The sequence below is a fragment of the Archocentrus centrarchus genome (assembly GCF_007364275.1).
Source record: "Archocentrus centrarchus isolate MPI-CPG fArcCen1 chromosome 18 unlocalized genomic scaffold, fArcCen1 scaffold_23_ctg1, whole genome shotgun sequence".
Lineage (NCBI taxonomy): Eukaryota > Metazoa > Chordata > Actinopteri > Cichliformes > Cichlidae > Archocentrus > Archocentrus centrarchus.
In genome coordinates, this window is record NW_022060145.1 from 8,755,740 (window position 1) to 8,775,644 (window position 19,905).

The 19,905-nt window shown below is 40.8% G+C and overlaps 1 protein-coding gene across 1 annotated transcript in view; it reads left to right on the top strand.

The window, feature by feature from the left end:
• The window catches only part of LOC115775167 (ELAV like neuron-specific RNA binding protein 2), a 37,665-nt gene extending 22,747 nt beyond the window's left edge, over positions 1-14,918 (top strand). The window contains 6 exon segments of the mRNA XM_030722705.1: positions 4,470-4,573; positions 6,901-7,054; positions 9,501-9,686; positions 9,689-9,725; positions 11,628-11,666; positions 13,592-14,918. Coding sequence (XP_030578565.1) covers positions 4,470-4,573; positions 6,901-7,054; positions 9,501-9,686; positions 9,689-9,725; positions 11,628-11,666; positions 13,592-13,922 — 851 coding nt within the window. The 3' untranslated portion in view covers positions 13,923-14,918.
• The last annotated feature ends 4,987 nt before the right edge of the window (positions 14,919-19,905 follow it).

Below are 19,905 nucleotides of genomic sequence, written 5' to 3' on the forward strand. Positions count from 1 at the left end.
GAAGTCAGCCTGCCCCTGTGAAACGATTTGAAGTACTGCAAGATCCTGATTCAGCGTGCTGCAGTTAAAATGTAGGTTTTGATTCAGAAAACAATAGAAACACTCCAGTTTTGAGCAAGAAAACAACTTGCTGTGGGCCCTTTGAGTCACTTAAGAATCAGGTTATTTTTTATCTTTTTTAAAGGCAGGGAAATGTCAATTGAATATTTTTGTTAAAATATGTTATGCAGGTAATTCAGCCCCTTACCTGGATTGGATCACCTGTATTGGCTGTTTTTGACTGACTTGCAGAATTTCCCACAGCCATTTAAACCCATGGCTTCATGCTGCACAACTTGTCTGTTATGTGTAAATGCTGAGACACCAAAATTGTGTGTGTATAGTTTCATTTTGATGTTTAAAAGAAGCCAGAGCTTTATCTCTGAACAAACTTCATTTAGAACCTCCTCCAAACTATCATGTTAGACCCCCTCCCTTTCCAAAGAAGTCATTTCTTTTTTTTTTTTTTTTTTTTTTTTTTTTTTTTTTTTTTTTTATTAAATGTGATCAGTTTCTTTACCAGGCTACTTATCATTGGCTCTTAGGGAAGCTGTAATTAAACAAGTGCTTGCTACCTCAGCTCATTAGACAGCGTCCTGTTTACGCCAAAGATTTTTGGAAAAGTAGTTGTAAAACAGCTGAGTGATCATCTGCAGAGGAGGAATGGTTTATTTGATTCAGAGTTCATAATTACACAAACACTAGTGAAGGTTGTGAATGATCTCATGGCTTCTGATGGTGCTTGTCCTGCTAGACCTCAGTGCAGCATTCAGCACTGTTGTTCACAACATTTTAACAAGTTACTCATGGAGTTCAGCAGGGATCTGCGTTCATTTTTACCACAGCACTGCATGCAGGAATGTCTTAAACATATAAAGGCCTAGATGACCTTTACTTTTGTACTTTTAAATTGGAATAGTACTGAGGTTTTTGTATTTGGCTCTCACTATCTTAGAAACATGGTGTCTAATGAGATACTTAGTCTGAATGGCATTACCGTGGCCTCCAGTAACAATGTGAGGAATCTGTCTTTTTGACTAGAACACGTCCTTCAATATACACACTAAACAAATATGTAGGACTGCTTTCTTTCATCTGTACAATACTTCTAAAATTAGAAACATCCTGTCTCAGAATGATGGAGAGCTAGTCCGTGCATTTGTTACTTCAAGCCTGGATTATTGTAACTGTTGAAGGTTGTTCTAAAAGCTCCCCAGAGAGCCTTCAGTCAATGGAAAACACTGCAGTGAGCACTGACAGATTAGGTCCTCTTCATTGGCTCCCTGTTAAATCTAGATTTGAATGTAAAATCCTTCTTGTCACATAGAAAGTATTAAATAATCAGGCCTCATATCTTAAAGATCTCATATCAGAGAATCCTAATAGAGCGCTTCACGCTCAGGCTGCGGTTCCTGGAGTTTCTGGAAGTAGAATGGGAGGCAGAGGCTTCAGTTTTCAGGTGCTCTTCTGTGGAACCAGCTCCCATGTTTGGATTCAGGAGACAAACGCCCTCTACTTTTATAATTAGGATTAAAACTTTCCTTTTAAGGATGTCTTATTTCACCCTGAACCATTGCATCCATAGTTATGCTGCTATAGGCTTAGGCTGCTGGGGGACTTCTCATGATATTGAGCATTTCGTCTCCCTCACCCACACCTCTCTTCACTGCCATGCATTTATGCTTTACTGCACTCGTGCCATGCCAGTAAACGGTCATCTTCCTCAAATAGGTTTTATTCTGGTCTCTGTGCTTTTTTTTTTTTTTTTTTTTTTTCTTTCCTTCTTCCTTCCTTCCTTCTTCTTTCTCTCTTCTTTCCCCTCAACCGGGCACTCTGTGAGCCTGGTCTGCTGGAGGTCTGAAGGGAGTTTTTCCTCCACACCATTGCCAAGTTTTTGCTTGCAGGGTATCATCTGCTTGTCAGGATTTTCCCCTCTAGTTGTAGGGTCTTTGACCATGCATACAAAGTGCTTTGAGGTGACAGTTGTGATATATGAATAAAATTGAGCTGAATGACAGTTTCTCACCATCCTCCTTTAGCAAACAGTACTTAAATGAAGTCTGCTGCTGCACCAAAGTCTAAAAAGAATCAGTGGTGGCTATCTTGTGTAATTATATTTTTGTTGAAATAGGAAATGCAGCATGTCAAAGAGCAGACTTGAGCTGGATTTCCATGTTGGTAATTGTGTACATGTACATAAGGCAGCCCTGCCTTAAACAAGTGAGAGCTCAGAAAAGGGCATTAAGACCTACTGTTGAGCTCTAGTTTCTATTGGTGCAGAAGTTCATTAATTACCAATTTATTATACAAGCTGCACTCTGATTTGAAAATACGCTTTTACAGTAATGCATTTTATCTTTTGAAGGGTGCTTGAATTGGTGCTTAATAAAGTGCCCTTAATGTTATTCAGAAGCTCAGTTATTTCTCAGGAATGTTCTCGTTTTCAGCTCTGCATAAAACCCTATCCCCTCCAGACTGTGTTGCTTTTGTCTCTCCCTTGGCCCTTTGGCAATGGATTTAAGCCAGCCTACATCTGCGTGCTGCTGCTACATCAGATGTTGAGTAATCACCAGAGAGATGCATGCTTCCGCTTTGCTTTAAATGTTCACGCTTTGGCTGCTGCTGCAGAAAGCAGCTTAGTCTGTGTCATTTTCCTCCCACTATGGACAGCACTAGCTCTGTACTGGAAGCTGGGCGCAGCTCTCTGAAAGTGTAACCCAGCACGTCTCCTCTGCTTCTTAATGACAGCTGAAAGCCAGCAAGTAGTTTGTTAAAGGGCCTCTTGGTTTTTATAGTGGATGTGAAGGATCTTAGATCCTCCATAGGAAGGTGTCACAACAGCTTTGCATGCTCATATACAGCATGTATAGTGGAACATTGTACAGCAAGCACTTTGCCCTCAGGGCTTAAGTAGATGTGTCATTTTTACCAGCTTATGTTCAAAGACTTAACTTATTTCTCCTGGCGATGGGCATTCCCTGACTTGGAAGATGAACTTAAGTTTATGAACTTGACTTGATCACAGCAGAGCAAGCAGTGACTCAGTGGTAAGATGGATTAAGATTGTATGGATGCATATAGCTGAGCTGCATAGAAAAGCAACCTAAAGATATTTCATAGTTGAGTGTTTCATTATTGTACACAAATTCAGTATGCTTTGAGCTTTTTTTTTGTTTGTTTTTGGTACAGCAGAGAAACTAAAAGATCACTGACATTTGTCACTTGAAAAATGCATTCAGTATTGACAGTAATTATAGCATTATTATATTAAGATATGTATTCAATTTAATAGCAGTGGGGTTTCAGTTTTAAGCTGTGCAGAGTAATGAGTTATTCATATAAATAGCTCTGCCTTCTATTCACTGTAGCAATGCATCAATGACGACACTTACTGATGCAAGGGAGCGTCACCACATGCTAAGATAAATGTGTCCATTCTCACACCAAAATGTACTAATATTTTAACATTTTCTTATTAATGTTAGATGACTTTAAGTTACTTACTGTGACTAAATCAAAATAACTGCATATGGAGCAGTGAAACGTAATTTGCCTGTGGAGCCGATCCCAGCTGCCACAGGGTGAGAGGCAGGGTACAGCCTGGACAGGTTGCCAGTCTGTTGCAGGGCTAACACACACACACACACACACACACACACACACACACACACACAATCAAACATTCACACCTTTGGGTAATTTATAATCACCAGTTAACCTAACCCCACTAACTGCATGTCTTTTGACTGTGGGAGAAAGCAGGAGTACTTGGGGAGAACATGCAAACTTCCCACAAAAAGGTCCCAGCCAGATGGTAGATTCGAACCCAGGACCTTCTTCCTGTGAGGCAACAGTGCTAACCACCATGCTGCCTCACTAATCAAAATACAGTTTAATGGTATGAGTCTCACTGCCAAAGATCTAAATTGTTTCCCATTTTTTAAAAACTTCAGATACAATTTAATATGGTTGAAACTGCATGAGATGGTGAACTTGACCGCAGGGAAATTGCAGAGAATCCCAGTATGTGGGTGGAGGAAATTGAATTGCCTCTGTGCCATAGAGTGGGTGTCAATCTATTGTACATTTCAGAGATAAACTGCAGAGGGAGGGGAAGACATTGAGCCTCGGCTACTTCACTCTGTCGTGGATGAGTTGGTGTGAAAGCAGCAATTGCTTGTCATTTTTAATTTAAAAACACATTTGTCAAAGAGCCTGTTTGATAAATTTACCATGAGTTGTAAACAAACTAGATATTTGTTGGAAATGGTCTTGACCTGTGTGCGCTGCTAGATATGAAGTGTTTATTTGGGGTGTAAAACCACATGTATGCCATTTTAAATGTAAAATCCCGCTTTTGTCCATATATTCATTGTCTTTTAGTTTCATGTGACATTAATTTATTTATTTATTTTTTGGGGGGATTGCAGGGCAGAGCCTAGGCTATGGATTTGTGAATTATGTTGGACCCAAGGATGCAGAAAAGGCCATCAATACCTTAAATGGCTTGAGACTTCAGACCAAAACCATCAAGGTAAGCTATATCTGCTACCCTTCTTGACAAGTTTCCAAAATCTGACACTTCCTGCTGATATCTGAGTCTGTAGGTTGGAGTCGAAGCATAATGAGGCTTGAGCAGTGTGGGGTGTAAAGGGAGCCTATTGTTAATCTGGGCACACGAGGCTTTGCTTGGGCTTCTAGAGCAGAACTGTTTCTATGGTTGCATGTGCTGTAGCACTGCTGTATGCCTTTACAGGGAGGTGGCTGCCATTAGCATTCATCAGGCAATGTAGCACTCAATGTGCTGGTGGAAAAACACATTGGCTTCATATAGTGCTGCAGGATTTGTGGATGGTGGAGCCAGATTGTTAGATATACAATTTTTTTTTTTTGCAGTGGTCTTGCAAGGAGCTAGCCTTCTCGTATCAGGCAGAATGGCATTAGAGAGTTTCTGTGGGCAAAAACATATTTTGTGATAGAAAATTGATGTTCAAAAGCACCAGATTTGTAAGCGGTACCCTTGATTATTTAACATTTCAATATTGTGCAGATGTGGCATGACAGTGGAAGATGCACTGTTATGAGCCATACTGCTTCATTCCACAAATCAGAGCCCATCTTTCTCTCCATGTCGCGGCCTGTCTCAGTTCATACCCCCTGAAAGTAGAACATGGTAACATTTCCTTATGTATCACACATCCAAAATTCTCTAGCTGCTCTGTCAGAAGTGCAAATAAACCCTAGTGAAGAAGAGGAATATACTTTGGCAAATATTAGCATCAAATGAAGTGCGAAGGTTAGACTGTGATGGAGTCAGGAGGAAGCGAGACTTGTCTGGCTGTTGGGCAGAGAGCTTTAGCTTTTATAGTCCCTTTATCAGCCTTCCCTTCAGGGTTTGCTGGTACAAGGCAGCTTTTGAGGTGTGGTCACGTTACCCCCCCCCCCCCCCCCCCCCCCCCCCCCATCATGTAATCATTGTGTAAGAATACAGAGACGCATCTGACAGTAAATAGAGATGTGGTGCTGTGAAGTCTCAAACCAATAACCTGCAGCCACTAAATGAGAGAATGACGAGACACACTGTTCTTTCTGTCTCTGATTCTCTCGTGCACTCCTCCATAAAACCATCCTCAAACAGTTCTTATCACATCAGCTCCAAAATTTAGGCTGTGTTGGTTCCTGCAGATTATCAGACAAATCTCAACATGACTGAAAATGAGAGGGTACATGGAGAAAAATGAATTTGACTACTGAGGGGTGTAATGATGTATTGATCCACATAACCTGGTAGAGGACTATTGAGTCCACCTCTCTTCTATTACTTGTCGGGATTTATAGATGAATGTTTATTTATGCCTTGTATTTATCTAGCCTGCTGCTGGAGACTCTTCAGATATATCCTGACTTTAGAGTCAGCAAAACCTCTTGATTAGTTCAGATGAGATTAAAGAGGCAGCCAAACTGTCTATAGCAATTTTTAACACAAGGGTTCATTTTTTGTTTTTTGTTTTTTCTTGTTCTGTTTTTTCATTTGAACATGAGCTGTCTAGACAGGCCTGCTGTTTGAAATTAGTGGGATTTTGAATGGAGGGACAGAAGTTAACTTTGTGGACAGGCCAGTTTATCACTGTCCATTCAGTCCAAAAAAAAAATCTATGGGTTTGCACTGAGGAAGGAAAAGTTGCAGGAAAAAAGTTGACAATGCACCACCTCAATGTTGCTGAATCCAAGTGACAGCAATTAAATGTTTAGTCTTTTATTTGCACGTTAACAGCTGTGTACTGTTTTATTAGCAACCAGCAGGCAATTTCTGCAGTGTGCACACCACTTTTTTTCCTCAGACCTTGTCTTTGCTCTCAGCTGCATAATGGAGTTCCTCAGCTTAAGGATAAACAAGTTTTGCTCAATTTGAAACACTTTTAAAATTTAGCGTACTGGTTTTGATCCAAATTGTTCCACATGGAACAAATGTGTATTGAACATCTGCATTGTGAAAATGTTTACGTCTCATTGTGTGCATGAGGAGAGCAAAAGACGGTGTATATAGATAATCTATATTCAAACATCTGCAAGTCGATGGAACAGCAGGTTTTGGCGTGGATATTTGCTGGCTTTAATGGGAGCCTCAAATTTGGCCGTTGCTCTCAGTCCCATTGTTGGACAGTACCACACACAGTAACATGGTCTGCAAAGATGCCGTATTCAAGTTTATCATGTGATGTGCGGGATGTCTGTCAGATGTCGTGGGCTTCTTGGTTTGAAAAACAATGTAACAAAGGCCATGAATGACCTACCCTGCATGTGCTTAAACTGGCTGTACTGTTAACATACTGAGGGCATGTCAATTGTTTCCACCTGTAGGTTTCTTATGCGCGTCCAAGCTCCGCCTCCATCAGAGATGCAAATTTGTACGTCAGTGGCCTGCCAAAAACTATGACTCAGAAAGAACTGGAGCAGCTCTTCTCTCAGTATGGACGCATTATTACCTCACGCATTCTGGTGGACCAGGTGACTGGTGAGTATAACGTGACCGCTTTCCCTCCTTTATATTTTATTTGTTCCGTCTTTACTTTGCCACTTTCCTCCCCGCATTTCCCTTGTGACTGCCAGCAAAATGACAAAACCAGGACTAAGAAAATGCATCAGAGGTGGTGGTACAAGGTTCCCAAAAATGCAATTTTCCACAAGACGTGTTCATAATATGCATAGATGGAATATAAAAATGAGTATAAAGTAGCAGGACTCGATGCTTCATAATTTCTTCCCCTCCAGTCTCCCTTCTGCCTGCACTTACTTCTCTTGCTTTCCCTTTTCTCTTCCCATCCCCAAGGTGTACACGCGATGCTGTTTTTATGGCAAGAAATGAAATGCATTTAGAGCAGTTATATTCTCCATTCCTCAACCGTCAAACAGAACCCTTATGAAACACTAATAAACAGAATCCTTCATTGGGACATTTCCCAGTGGTTCTGTCCCAGTGTACTGCTGAAGCTTATTCCTTCTGGCATGTGTTATGGGAATGGCTGTCTTCATAGTTTTCAAACACAAAACCACTTGTTCGTTGTGAAGTCACTGTTGGTCTTACCTTAGTGTTAATAACCGAGCTCTGCTGGAAGTCAGTCACTGAAACATTGAAAACCAAAGTAGGATTATAGCCTGGTCCTGCTGACACTTCATCCAGAGTTACTTGGATTTCTAGGTCTAATACAAAAAGCAGGTGTGAAACTGAATGGCCTCCACACAAACACTGTGTGTACTGGAATGAGAAGCACAAAGATGAATAGAAATGTGTTTTTTATTAATGAGTTAAAATTATTAAAAGTGGCAAATGTGCAGCAAAAGATTCTGACATGGGAGGCTGGAGTGATCAGCCAATACTGGCAAAGACACTGAAACCTCAAAGCTCATTGACAGGCTGCAGGGTATTAAAGAGCAAGTACCAGCATCATCAGTTTTTCTAGCTTAATGGAGTGTAAAGCAGTGTAGCATGTTCGTAATCTTAAGATGCTAATGCTAGCTTGTAGAATGTCACTTTACAGAGAAATTACAGCAGCTAATATTGCTACCAGCCAGGGTATATAAAAAGTTTGCTTCATAGTTGCCTACAAGTACAGTCAATCCCTACCCAAGCCAGTCTCTTCCAACTACCCATTTCTTTGTTCGTAATGGATGAGTCACTACTACTGTGTGCTCCTACTGCTTGTATGCACTACTGCCAAAAGTATTCACTCATCCATCTAAATGATTGAATTCAGGTGTACCAATCACTTCCACAGCTACAGGTGTCTAAAAACCAAGCACCTAGGTATGCAGACTGCTTCTACAAACATTAGTGAAAGAATTCCAGCATGGTACTGTGATAGGATACCACCTGTGCAACAAGTCCAGTCGTAAACTTTCCTCGTTACTAAATATTCCACACTCAACTGTTAGTGGTATTATAACAAAGTGGAAGTGATGTGAACGACAGCAACTCAGCCAAGTGGTAGGCCACATAAAATCAGAGCAAGGTCAGCAGATGCTGAGGTGCGTAGTGCATATAGGTCACCAACTTTCTGCAGACCTCCAAACTTCACGTGGCCTTCATATTAACTCAAGAACAGTGCACAGAGAGCTTCATGGAATGGGTTTCCATGGCCGAGCAGCTACATCCAAGCCTTTTATAACCAAGCATAATGCAAAGCGTCGGATGCACCACTGGGACTCACTGGAGTAACAAATCACACTTCTCCATCTCGCAATCTGATGGACGAGTCTGGGTTTGGTGGTTGCCAGGAGAACGGTACTTGTCTGACTGCATTGTGCCAAGTGTAAAGTTTGGTGGAGGGGGGGGATTATGGTGTGGAAGAACTTGAAGTCCTGCAGAGTCCTGACCTCAACCTGACACAACACCTTTGGGATGAATTAGAGTGGCGACTGTGAGCCAGGCCTTCTCATCCAACATCAGTGTCTGACCTCACAAATGAGCTTCTGGAAGAATGGACAAAGATTCCGATAACCACTCCTAAAGCTTTTGGAAAGCCGACATCATATTAAACCCTCTGGATCAAGAAGGAGAGATCACTCAAGTTCATATGCGTGTGAAGGCAGACGAGTAATACTTTTGGCTGTCTAGGGCATGTTGTGCTATTTCCAGATCACACTTTAATGTCTAGCTTGTTGATATATTTGTATATAAACAATTCATACTTTGAATTATTCATCAAACACACACAAGCAAATCTTTGTTTAAAAACACGCTTTAAGGTCATGTTTCTAAAAATTCTAGGGTCACTAATTGCTTACAGTAGTATTTACCCTGAAAGCAGTGCACTGTACTTTTATATGCACTTTTTTTCTTCTTTCCCAATGGTCCACCCAAATAAACTCAGGTTTTTACCGCAAACAAATAGATCATTAATAAACATGGTAGTCACGAGAAGCTCGGTATGACTGACCTCAAGTTACTGGGCTCTCCTCAGGTGTTTCAAGAGGAGTCGGCTTCATTCGTTTTGACCGACGAGTTGAGGCTGAGGAGGCCATCAAGGGTTTGAACTGTCAGAAGCCACCTGGTGCCACTGAACCCATTACAGTCAAGTTTGCAAACAACCCGAGCCAGAAGACCAGCCAGGCACTGCTGTCCCAGCTCTATCAGTCGCCCAATCGAAGGTACCAGGACCCCTCGCACAGCAGGCACAACGCTTCAGGTAAAAGGGGCACACCAAAAAAATTAAAGCTGCTAGTGAAGTTGATTTTTGTTGACCCTCTGAGGTTTTTGGGCATTAGCATTTAAATTGTCTCACGGCAGTATTGTAAAAATATTCTGTGTTGGAGCTCATCACTCTGGGCAGAATATATCATCCCCATATTCACACTCTTGACTTTGCCGTGTTGCTCCTGTTGCAGAGGTAGGCTTACCACACAACTGGATTTAAGCAGATTTTGACAATTGTGGAAGTGAGATGAGCAATGACTGAACCAATTGTGTAAATTAATCAAAAAAAAGTGTTAATTTTCAGCGCACTGACTGATGTCAGTGGCTGTTAAAGCTGCCACCATGTCGGCCTAATTGACCCTATTTATATGAACTGTAAGTCTCCTCTTTGCTGTTGTGACTAGAGAAGGTTCTTTCAACATTTTCAACCAATAGTAGGTGCCGGCAAGTCCAGGTTAATGCTGCTGGAAAACGATGGCCACATAGTGATTGGGTGAAATTGGGCAAACATGAGGTAGCGTTACCATAAAAAATCCTAGCCCCATAAAATAATTTTTTAAGTGATTTGAAAAAGAGTGTTTAATTCTCCTTCCTGTTGTATAAAATCATGCGAGTTGGTGTATCCTTTTTTTTCTTTGAGAATCAGTGTTCACTCGCTCCCTCCTGATTGTACCGCGCCAGAGGACGGACCCTCTTCCGAAATCCTCCTGCGCTCTGTCACCAGTGACTTTAGGCAATGTTTACAAATTTCATATTCATCCCCAGAACACTACATACCTACTTTGCATAGGACAAAGTTTTAGGGAGAAGTCAAATTTCAATCAGTTTTTAATGTCAAAATATGATGTGAATGATTTTAAAAACCCATATAAATCTGATACCAAAATAAAGCACAAGAAACAGGCTTTTTTAAATTTACATATCAATACCACTGAATCAGCGGCGACAGAGCGCGATTGTTTTTAAAATGAGTCCCTGCTTAAACATTTGCTTCAACGGGAGCCGTAACCTACGTTACAGTGTGGCCGTGTCCCGGTGTTTCACACGTGGCGTGGCCGATGCAAACTAATCAAATTTGGGGACTGTGCTGACATTTTTAGATGTTTTGATGTTCTCGCACCAATAAATCCAAAACTGCAGCGTAAAAGTAGCCAGAAACCTACGGGTGGAACTGATGGTGCTGAGCACGTCACAGTCAACCCGACCTGTAGTTGCATTTCTCGGGAGGTTCACGTCGGGTTATGTGACGGTTAGGATGCAGGAAGGTTTTGGGTTATGGTGTAGATTTCCTGCTGAAGCATAAATCATGCCTGAATGATGAAGATGGTACTAACAATGATGGGAGATTACCCTTACAGGCCAATTTTCATAGGCTTCTTCCAAAAAATGTCCTGAAAGCATATTTAGATGTTAATCTTAAAGGTTTGGTTTTCTAACTGCTTCAAAAAAAAAAAGGCTAACTCTCCTTACATGTTTAATTGAGTAAATGGTGGTTTCCAGCTTCAGCTGTGTAGAGAGCTTTCAAAAATGCCATTTTGTCCAAAGCATCACTGGGGCAATTGGCCAGGAAGGCACTTTTTTTCAAGGCCATAACTTTATAAATATTAAGTGATAATAGTTATGTACAATAGAGGGTATGACTGACAGGGATGCAGACACAAACCATGGCTGTCTTGTTTTCATTTTTGGTGCATGAGGGGCCTAAAAATGTTTTTTTTTAAATTTTTGATTTCCAGTACCTACTAATAGAAATGTAATGGTGTTGGTTTGAGTGGGATATCAGACTTTAATCATGGTAGCAGAGCCTTTACTCATCTGTCATCCTGTCAAAATGCATCAACCGCCTGAAAAACTTTTCTAATAAAATGAATTTGTCCGGTGTTTGTTTTTTAAGGTTGGACAATCTGCTGAACATGGCCTATGGAGTCAAAAGGTAAATTGACTTCTTTAGTCTGCCTTAATTAATCATGAGGGAAATTCAGAGCAACATGAGGGAAGCTGATGGGATACATTTTGTTGTTTATTTCCTGAGCTCGATGGCAGTATTGTGTAGGTAGTTAACACTGCATAAAGTGGCACTGATTCAATATGAGAGTGCTGATCAAAGCAAATGCTTTTCTGTGCATCCACAACAAATATACACAATGCAGTTGGTGTGGGTGAGTCAGGCTGTTTGTCTTCACAGTAAGTCATGGTGTAAATATTTAGCAACTGTACAAGATGCCTAAAGGCAGACCTGTATATGGTAGAGACTGGAGGGCCAGGGAGACAGTGAAGGGTGTCACTAAAGACTACCTGCTCCTCTTACCTGGAATAGTCACATTTCCCCCTCCCTTATTCCCCGAGCCTGTTGGTAGGAATTTGGAATAAAAAGCATTTTTCTTAGTTTATCTGATTTGAGGCCTTTTACTGGTTATAATATTTGTTGCTTTGTTTTCCCGCTTCTAAATCCATAAATAACACGATGTTCAACTGTGGCTGTAGGTTTCTAACTTGGAACTCTTCATGATGTCTTGCACCTTTTAATCTATGTAATTGAGTATTTATTACTTTAATTAGGAAGCACAGCATGTGCTTCTGCTCAGCTGGTCTGCTGGAGAGTCTGAAGTGCAGCGCCTTGAACAATGTAATATTGAGTTACTGCATCAGTCTCTGTATTTAAGGGGCCGTTAATATGCCCATGATTGTACTGGCCAGGCATAGCATGCACATTTTTTTTTTTTTTTTTTAATGTGCACCATAAACTTGTTCAGGTGTTTGTGCTTTAAACTTAACTCCAAGTGTGTTTTCTAAAATAAGGATAAAAGCGGGGTGATGGTGATGCAGTGAAGCGCTTTAATCTAGAGCTAATGTCACAACATGTGATAGATTAAAGCACTTGTCTGCCCCCGCTTGTCTACATAACAAAGGGCAGACTTTTACAATCTTACTTGCTATTGCACAAAATTGCACGCTTGTATTTTGAGCTTCATGCTCTTACCTTGATCTATTATGGACAGGCCTGTCCTGTTTTAAACTTTGTTGCGTCAGACGTCTTTCAGGATTCGCCAGGATACCAGTTTGTCTCAGTTCAGTTTTAGAAGAATGTCTTCCTCGTGTATGATTGAAGTCCAGTTCCCTGAAAGCTCAAAGAGCCGTCACCAGCAGCAAGAGACGTGCGATTTCTCTTCTGCCTTGCTCGTCGGCTGACGTCGTCGTTGCCAAATTTCTCTGTGGGTCCTTGATGCTGGGAGCACACCTGTCATAGTGGATGTTCCCTGAGAGGCCAAGTGGAGCAGCTAATCTTATGTGACACCTGCTGCAATAATTCATAGGCTTTTCATGCACTTTGAATTTTGTTTCTTAAATCTGCAAAACCACATTTACTGAAGGCCAGGGCTTTTCTGTGCCTCTTTATGCTCCTGGCTACTGTCACAGTTATATAGTATTTCCCATTTTAATTGCCAGTTTTTGATTTGGAAGGAATAATTTCCTTTGCCGTCTTGTGAGGAACTCAAAAAGCAGCTACAAACTAAAGGAAGTGTGGAAATCTGCTTGAGGACTGAATGCGTGCGTGTATCGTCAGGGTTCTTTAGCTGCTCAGTAGCAGTGTCGGCTCAGGTGATTCATAACTTAGGATGGAGATAACAGATATTTTATGAAAAATAATTGTGGTTTCTAAAATGTGAAGGGATGGTGCTAACACCATATGGCCATAGATGTATCTATGGCTCACAGTGTGTGGGTAGTGCTGATCCCTGCAGAGACTTGTCACACTCTGTTAGGCTTGTTGGTACGATCTCCTGTCTTATAAAATGGCCCGTTTTGTGCTCATTTTGGCTCTTGCCTTGAACCATGTTACTTTTTGTGTTTTAACAGCAGGTTCTCCCCGATGGCCATCGACGGGGTGACCAGCTTGGCTGGCATCAACATCCCAGGGCACGCAGGCACTGGCTGGTGCATCTTCGTCTACAACCTGGCTCCAGACGCAGATGAAAGCATCCTTTGGCAGATGTTTGGGCCGTTTGGTGCCGTCACAAATGTCAAGGTTATTCGCGACTTTAACACAAACAAGTGCAAAGGATTTGGTTTTGTCACCATGACTAATTACGATGAGGCGGCTGTGGCCATCGCCAGCTTGAATGGATACCGCCTCGGGGACAGAGTTCTGCAAGTGTCATTCAAAACCAACAAAACACATAAAGCCTGAAACTCAGATTGTTTCTAGAAAACTCACCAGAAAATGGAAACAGAAAACGGAAGCGTAACTTTCTACATTAGTTAACGAGCTTTGTAAATCAGTGTTGCGAAGAAAAACAATATTTAGCGTCCAACAATGTGATTTATTTTCTTTGGTTTTTTTTGTTTTTTGTTTTTTCCATTGCTACACTTTGAATCTTAATATACTTTAAAACAAAAATGACTGCAGGTTTTAATGCCTGTCATGTTGACTTCTCTTGCTGTCTTTACAGATGGACCATCTGAAATGTTACTCTAGGTTTTGTCATTTTGTTGCACATCTGCTTTGAAACAGTAAGTCTTGTAAGGTTACGTGTAGTGATTTTTGTTCTTTTCTTTGTACTTCTGTGTCCTGATTTGCCACAGGTGTGTTATGCCTTCAGTGGTTAGCAAGTACTTACTTTGAACTATTTGCGGTTCTGTTAATTTTGTAAGTATTCTGTTTACTGCAATATCAGTTGGTTATTGGTTGGCTGCATAATGTTGCTTATTGTAAACTTAACAGATAAAAAGACAAAAAAAAAAAAAGATTCTTAAAGCAGTACCTTGCCAAAGAGCTAAGAACCTCTTTGATGTGGGTTTAAAAGCATCTATTTTTATAAAAGAAAAATTTGGAGAAACTTTTTACTGGACCTGGAACAAAATATTTTGACTTGGATACTTTGAGAAATATCTTCATATGACACCTTGTGAGCTTTTGAACTTCACAAGAAAGTTTGCAGTGGTTGAAATTTCTGGAGAGATTTATGATGTAAAAGATACCTTTTGAGATCTTTGTATTACCTTTAGATTATAGAATCAGTGGCAGTGCTGGTTTCATTTGTAAAATCATCCGTGGGTCCCCCATCATCTGGTTGTTACAGCTAGCAACTCGCTTTCTGGTCTGATTTGGAAATGGACAAAACTTCAAAGGTTTATCTACAAAAAGTGCATGAAAACATTAAAAGATGGAAATATCTTAAAGGTAAATGGGGGGGAGGGGGGGTTAAAAATCAGTTCTTCCTCTAAGATTCCCTTCAGATGGAGCTCATGGTGTTTTGTGGTGTACCTACAATATCATTAGACTGATTTTGTCTTAATATCAACCACTAAGGGTTTTTACATACTTTGTATGAAAGATTGAAGACAAGCCAATGAAGCAGCATAAAAAACTATGACAAATGGAAAGATTCCTCAGAACTCTGAGCTGTGTAAATAAGTCCTTTTTTTTTATGTTGAGTACTTGGCAGGCTTCTTTTGGTTCTAGTTTGGACTTCATTGAAAAGTGTGATTTATATACGATTTGGTTTTGTTCTTTTCAGGACTGTGTAAGGTCTTTTCTTTCTGGATCTTTTCTTTTTGGTTTCTCTTGAGTTGAAATATTTGAGTTGTTGTCCTATGGACTAGCATTAGTGCATCAAATTTGTTGGTTGTTAGGTCTGTAGATAGTCTTGCTTCGTTTAAGAAAAAAAAGGTATTAAGAAACTATAGACATTTGTTTTGTTTTTTGTTTTTTTATATATATATATAAACATTATAGATATATATTTATGTGGTAAAGAATGGATATAAACCACAGTTTTGAACTATTTGATTACTTTTTTCATACTCATATCTATATATAATATATATAAACGTAATGCATATAACCTGTCTTTAAAATCGTAAAAAGGTGTATATTGCTTTATTCACTTGGGGAAGGGCAGTTCCATTAATAGCAAAACTGGTTGCAGAAGTTCGTCGAACAACATCTAGCTCATCTCGAACAAACGAGTGGAGGCTGGTTGAGCCTTAGATGCACTGAAATCTGCACCTGCATCCTGCTTGGTATTTGAACCAATTATTAGTCATGCTTCCCCTTAAATGAGCAGTGTGCTATGCATTATATAATTATCTTTGCAACTGCTTTTTCTTGTTTATCTATTCCTTCTTTGTGTTACTTGTACAAGTTAAACTTTAAGTCTAGACGAGTTGTGATACTTGCTGCTGTGGGGAGGAGACATTTGTCATGCCTGACCTGTTGAGCGGTTTTTTTTTTTTTTCTTTTCTTTTTGTAACCTCTTGATCATTTTGGTCTTGGCAAATTGTGCTGCAGGTCTGGCATGAAAGTGTTTCCTCCCATCCCTCTTCTCAATTCCTAATATGAGAATGATTATTTATTTGAATTTGTATAGTCTGACTTGGTTCAAAGCATTTTTGGAATAGAATCTTTTTGTTGAGTATTTAAAAGGATGTACATGTTTATTTTGTGTTTGGATACTTTTAATTTTTTTCTTTTTCCCATGTTCCAGTACATCAATAAATAAGTTGAAGGGCAATGAAGCTTCGTGAATGGATCATTCCTATTTCCTGTCTAACAGGAAACTGATTTTACTAAGTTTAACCATTTAAAACTGAGTTTTTACAATGTAAACTGTTGTACTTTAAGCAGGAAATGGTGCCCAGTTAATCCCAACTGCTTTGCTCTTCATTTCAAAGTTGCTCGAATACTTCAGCACTTTGCAGTGCTGTCACACAATATGCAGTGTTTAAATATAGTCTGCTTTCCTGGTGATGAGCACATTTTAATCAATACTGCTGATTCTGTAGCAATAATTACTCCATTTACACAAGAGGCAAATAATTCCCAAAATATTTGAATACCTGGTGAGTCAAACTTTACTGACAGTACAATAAATGTTTTCAGGAAACCTTGCCATTGTACTAACAGTACAATGGCAAGGTTTCCTGAAAGCATTTATTTTAGAATGAAGTAGCTTTAAAGTGGATATTTTGAGCTATTAATCCTTATTAAATACTCATCCTTGGTGCACCGCTTCACTTTATCCACTGTCTCAGATAAGCTCAATTGGTGCTAATGGGTGTGCCAAGAAAATGTCCCTCTGTTACACCATGGATGGATGGATCCATGCTTTCACATTTATGCCAAATTCTGACCATACCATCAAAATGACACAGCAGAAAATGACTCATCAGAACAGGCAATTTTTTTTATTTATTTATCCCCCCCCCCCCCCCCCCCCCCCCCCCAAGTCTTCTATTGTCCAGTTTTGGTGATCCTGTGTGAATTTATAGCCTCAGCTTCCTGTTCTTACTGGCAGGAGTGGTACCTGGTGTATGGTCTTCTGCTGCTGTAGGACATCTGCTTCAAGCTTTGGCATGTTCAGAGATGCTCTTCTGCATATCTTGGTTATTTGAATTACTCTTGACTTTTCCTGAAATACTCAGTCCAGCCCATCTGATACAAACAACCACGTCATGCATTGAGTTGCTGTCATGTGACTGGATATTTGAATAGGTAAACCTAATTAAGTGGCCAATGAGTGTACATTTGAAATCAATCATGACTCCATTTGTATAGAAAATCCAAACCTTTCATTGCTTTTAAGAAAGCTGTGGACTGGAACACCCACGTCCACACACACCCACACACACCCTCTCATTGGAAATGAGGGGAGAGGGAAAAAAAAATCTTGCCATTGTCACTTCCTTTTTACCTTTTCATTGCACAGGAGCATTGAAGTTGCAGGAAGTAGTAGTTTAGATACAATATTTGAAAGTGCTGAACTTCAAATGTCTGAAAATGCTAATCTATTTTCAGGTTGCTTCTACAGGAGGTTGAGGTATAATTGGGGCACAGTTCAGGTGCTGACTTGAATGTTCCAACACAAAGAGCAGCACAAAGCTTGAAGGAAGAAGCCTGGTATAGAGTATTGATTTTTTTTTTTTTTTTTTTTTTTAATATTATATATCTCATGCTCCACTTGAGGCTGACAGTAGCTGATGAAATGGCCTCTTTTGAAGTGCGCTTCCCCACCGAGCAGCCACCTTACACTGCCCGACTGTCATTTTAGGGACACTGCAAGGACATAGATGAGAGCTGCTTAAGAAACCACAGTGCCTCCCCCCCCCCCCCCCCCTCATTCTCCTTGTAAAGAGAGCATTTCTAAAGTGTTCAGTTTTTTTTGGAGGGGAGTGGGGTTTCACCACACTGCTCAGTTTAATGAAAACAATATTTATGGCATGCTCAATCATGTAGTCATTCTAGCTCTCTGTTTGGCTCCAGCAGATAAGAAGGCTGCTCTTTGAGCTGCTTATAAAGCTTTCCCTGCCGATATTTACGGTTCCATTAGCCTGCGCGTGAGAACAGAAATGTCGTTCACTGAAAGCAGTGAAAGGAGTCATTTTCGCAGCTTAAAAGCAGTGTGTCAATATTAAGATTGCATGACACTTCTGTTTTGTGGATCTTTACTGGAAACTGATGATGTGAGGAGCTTTGGCTGAGTGACAGCATATTTTGGTTTTTATCTGACATGGTAGCGGGTCTTCTCGCAGCTGAAACTGGTCTTATCGTGGCAGTACAAATGACTTGGTTGGGCATCTTTTTAAACTGCGGGGTGATTACATGCTGCTAGTAAAAAACAGGATTAGGCTTCGGCAGTAAACGGCCATCACAGATGAGTTGGTTTAAGTTCGTATCATGTCATCCTTAGTTACTTGACATGAAGAAATGGATTTTCAGTGGGGGTTTCCTCCAGCTGTGCACTGAATCACTAGTGTTTTGGCAGGTGCTGAAAATTATATTTTCCCTTTGAAGTCTTTGAACAAGCAGTCATTCAAATCACAAGATGAAGCACAAAGGACCAAAAATTAGCTTTACCTTTGACGAGGACACCATATTATCCTCAGTGACACATTGTTGCCTTTTGTTCTTGCAGGCACCAACCTATTCATACTGTATATACTGTAAAACACAGACATAGGCCTTTTGTTTTGGACTTGTCCTTTTGAACCCTCAGTGTTAGCAGTTAGCTGCCATATTGGGGCCAGAATGTGTATGTGGTGATATCTGGACCCTACAGAGGTTGCACAGGTAGTCCAACTCCTCCAGGATGGCACATCAATATGTATCATTGCCAGAAGGTTTGCCGTGTCTCATAGCACAGTCTCAAGAGCGTGGAGGAGATTCCAGGAGACAGGCAGTTACTCTAGGAGAGCTGGACAGGGTTGTAGAAGGTCTTTAACCTGTCAGCAGGACCAGTATCTGCTGCTTTTGTGCAAAGAGGAACAGGAAGAGCACTGCTAGAGTCCTAAATGACCTCGAGCAGGTCACTGGTGCGAATGTCTGACCAAACAATCAGAAATGGACTTCATGAGGTCTGACATCCTCTAATTGGACCCTGTGCTCACTGCGGAGCCTGATTGGCATTTGCCATCGAATACCAGAATTGGCAGGTCCACCACTGGTGCCCTGTGCTTTTCACAGATGAGAGCAGGTTCACCCTGAGCACATGTGATAGACGTGAAAGGGTCTGGAGAAGCCGTGGAGAATGTTATGCTAACTGTAACCTCATTCAGTGTGACTGGTTTGGTGGTGGGTCAGTGATAGTCTGAGGAGGCATATACATGGAGGGACACACAGACCTCTGCAGGCTAAGCAACGGTGCCCTGACTGCATTAGGTATGAGAATGAAATCTCTGGACCCACTGTCAGACCCTACGCTGGTGCAGTGGGTCTTCAGCTCTTCCTGGTGAACAACAATGCCCAGCCTCATGAGATGAGTCAGGCAGGCAGGCAGTTCCTGGAGGATGAAGGCATTGATACCACTGACTGACCCCCACGCTCGCCTGACCAAAATCCAGTAGAACACCTCTGGGTCATTATGTTTCAGTTCATCCGACGCCAACACAAAGCACCTCAGACTGTCAGTGACTCCCTGGTCCAGATCTGGGAGGAGATCCCCAGGATGTGGGGGCCATACAAACTGAGTACCATTTTGAGTTGCTACAATTAAATTTCAGGACTAACCTGCTGCATGATTTTACACTGTTTTTTGGGTGTCTTTGAATTCAGCCCTCTGTAGGTTGATGGTTTTCATTTCCATCAAATGATGTAGAATCCTATCAGTATAGATATCAAGCATGATTATTTCCCGATTGAGTTCTGATATGATTTTGAAATGTTACTTTAGTGT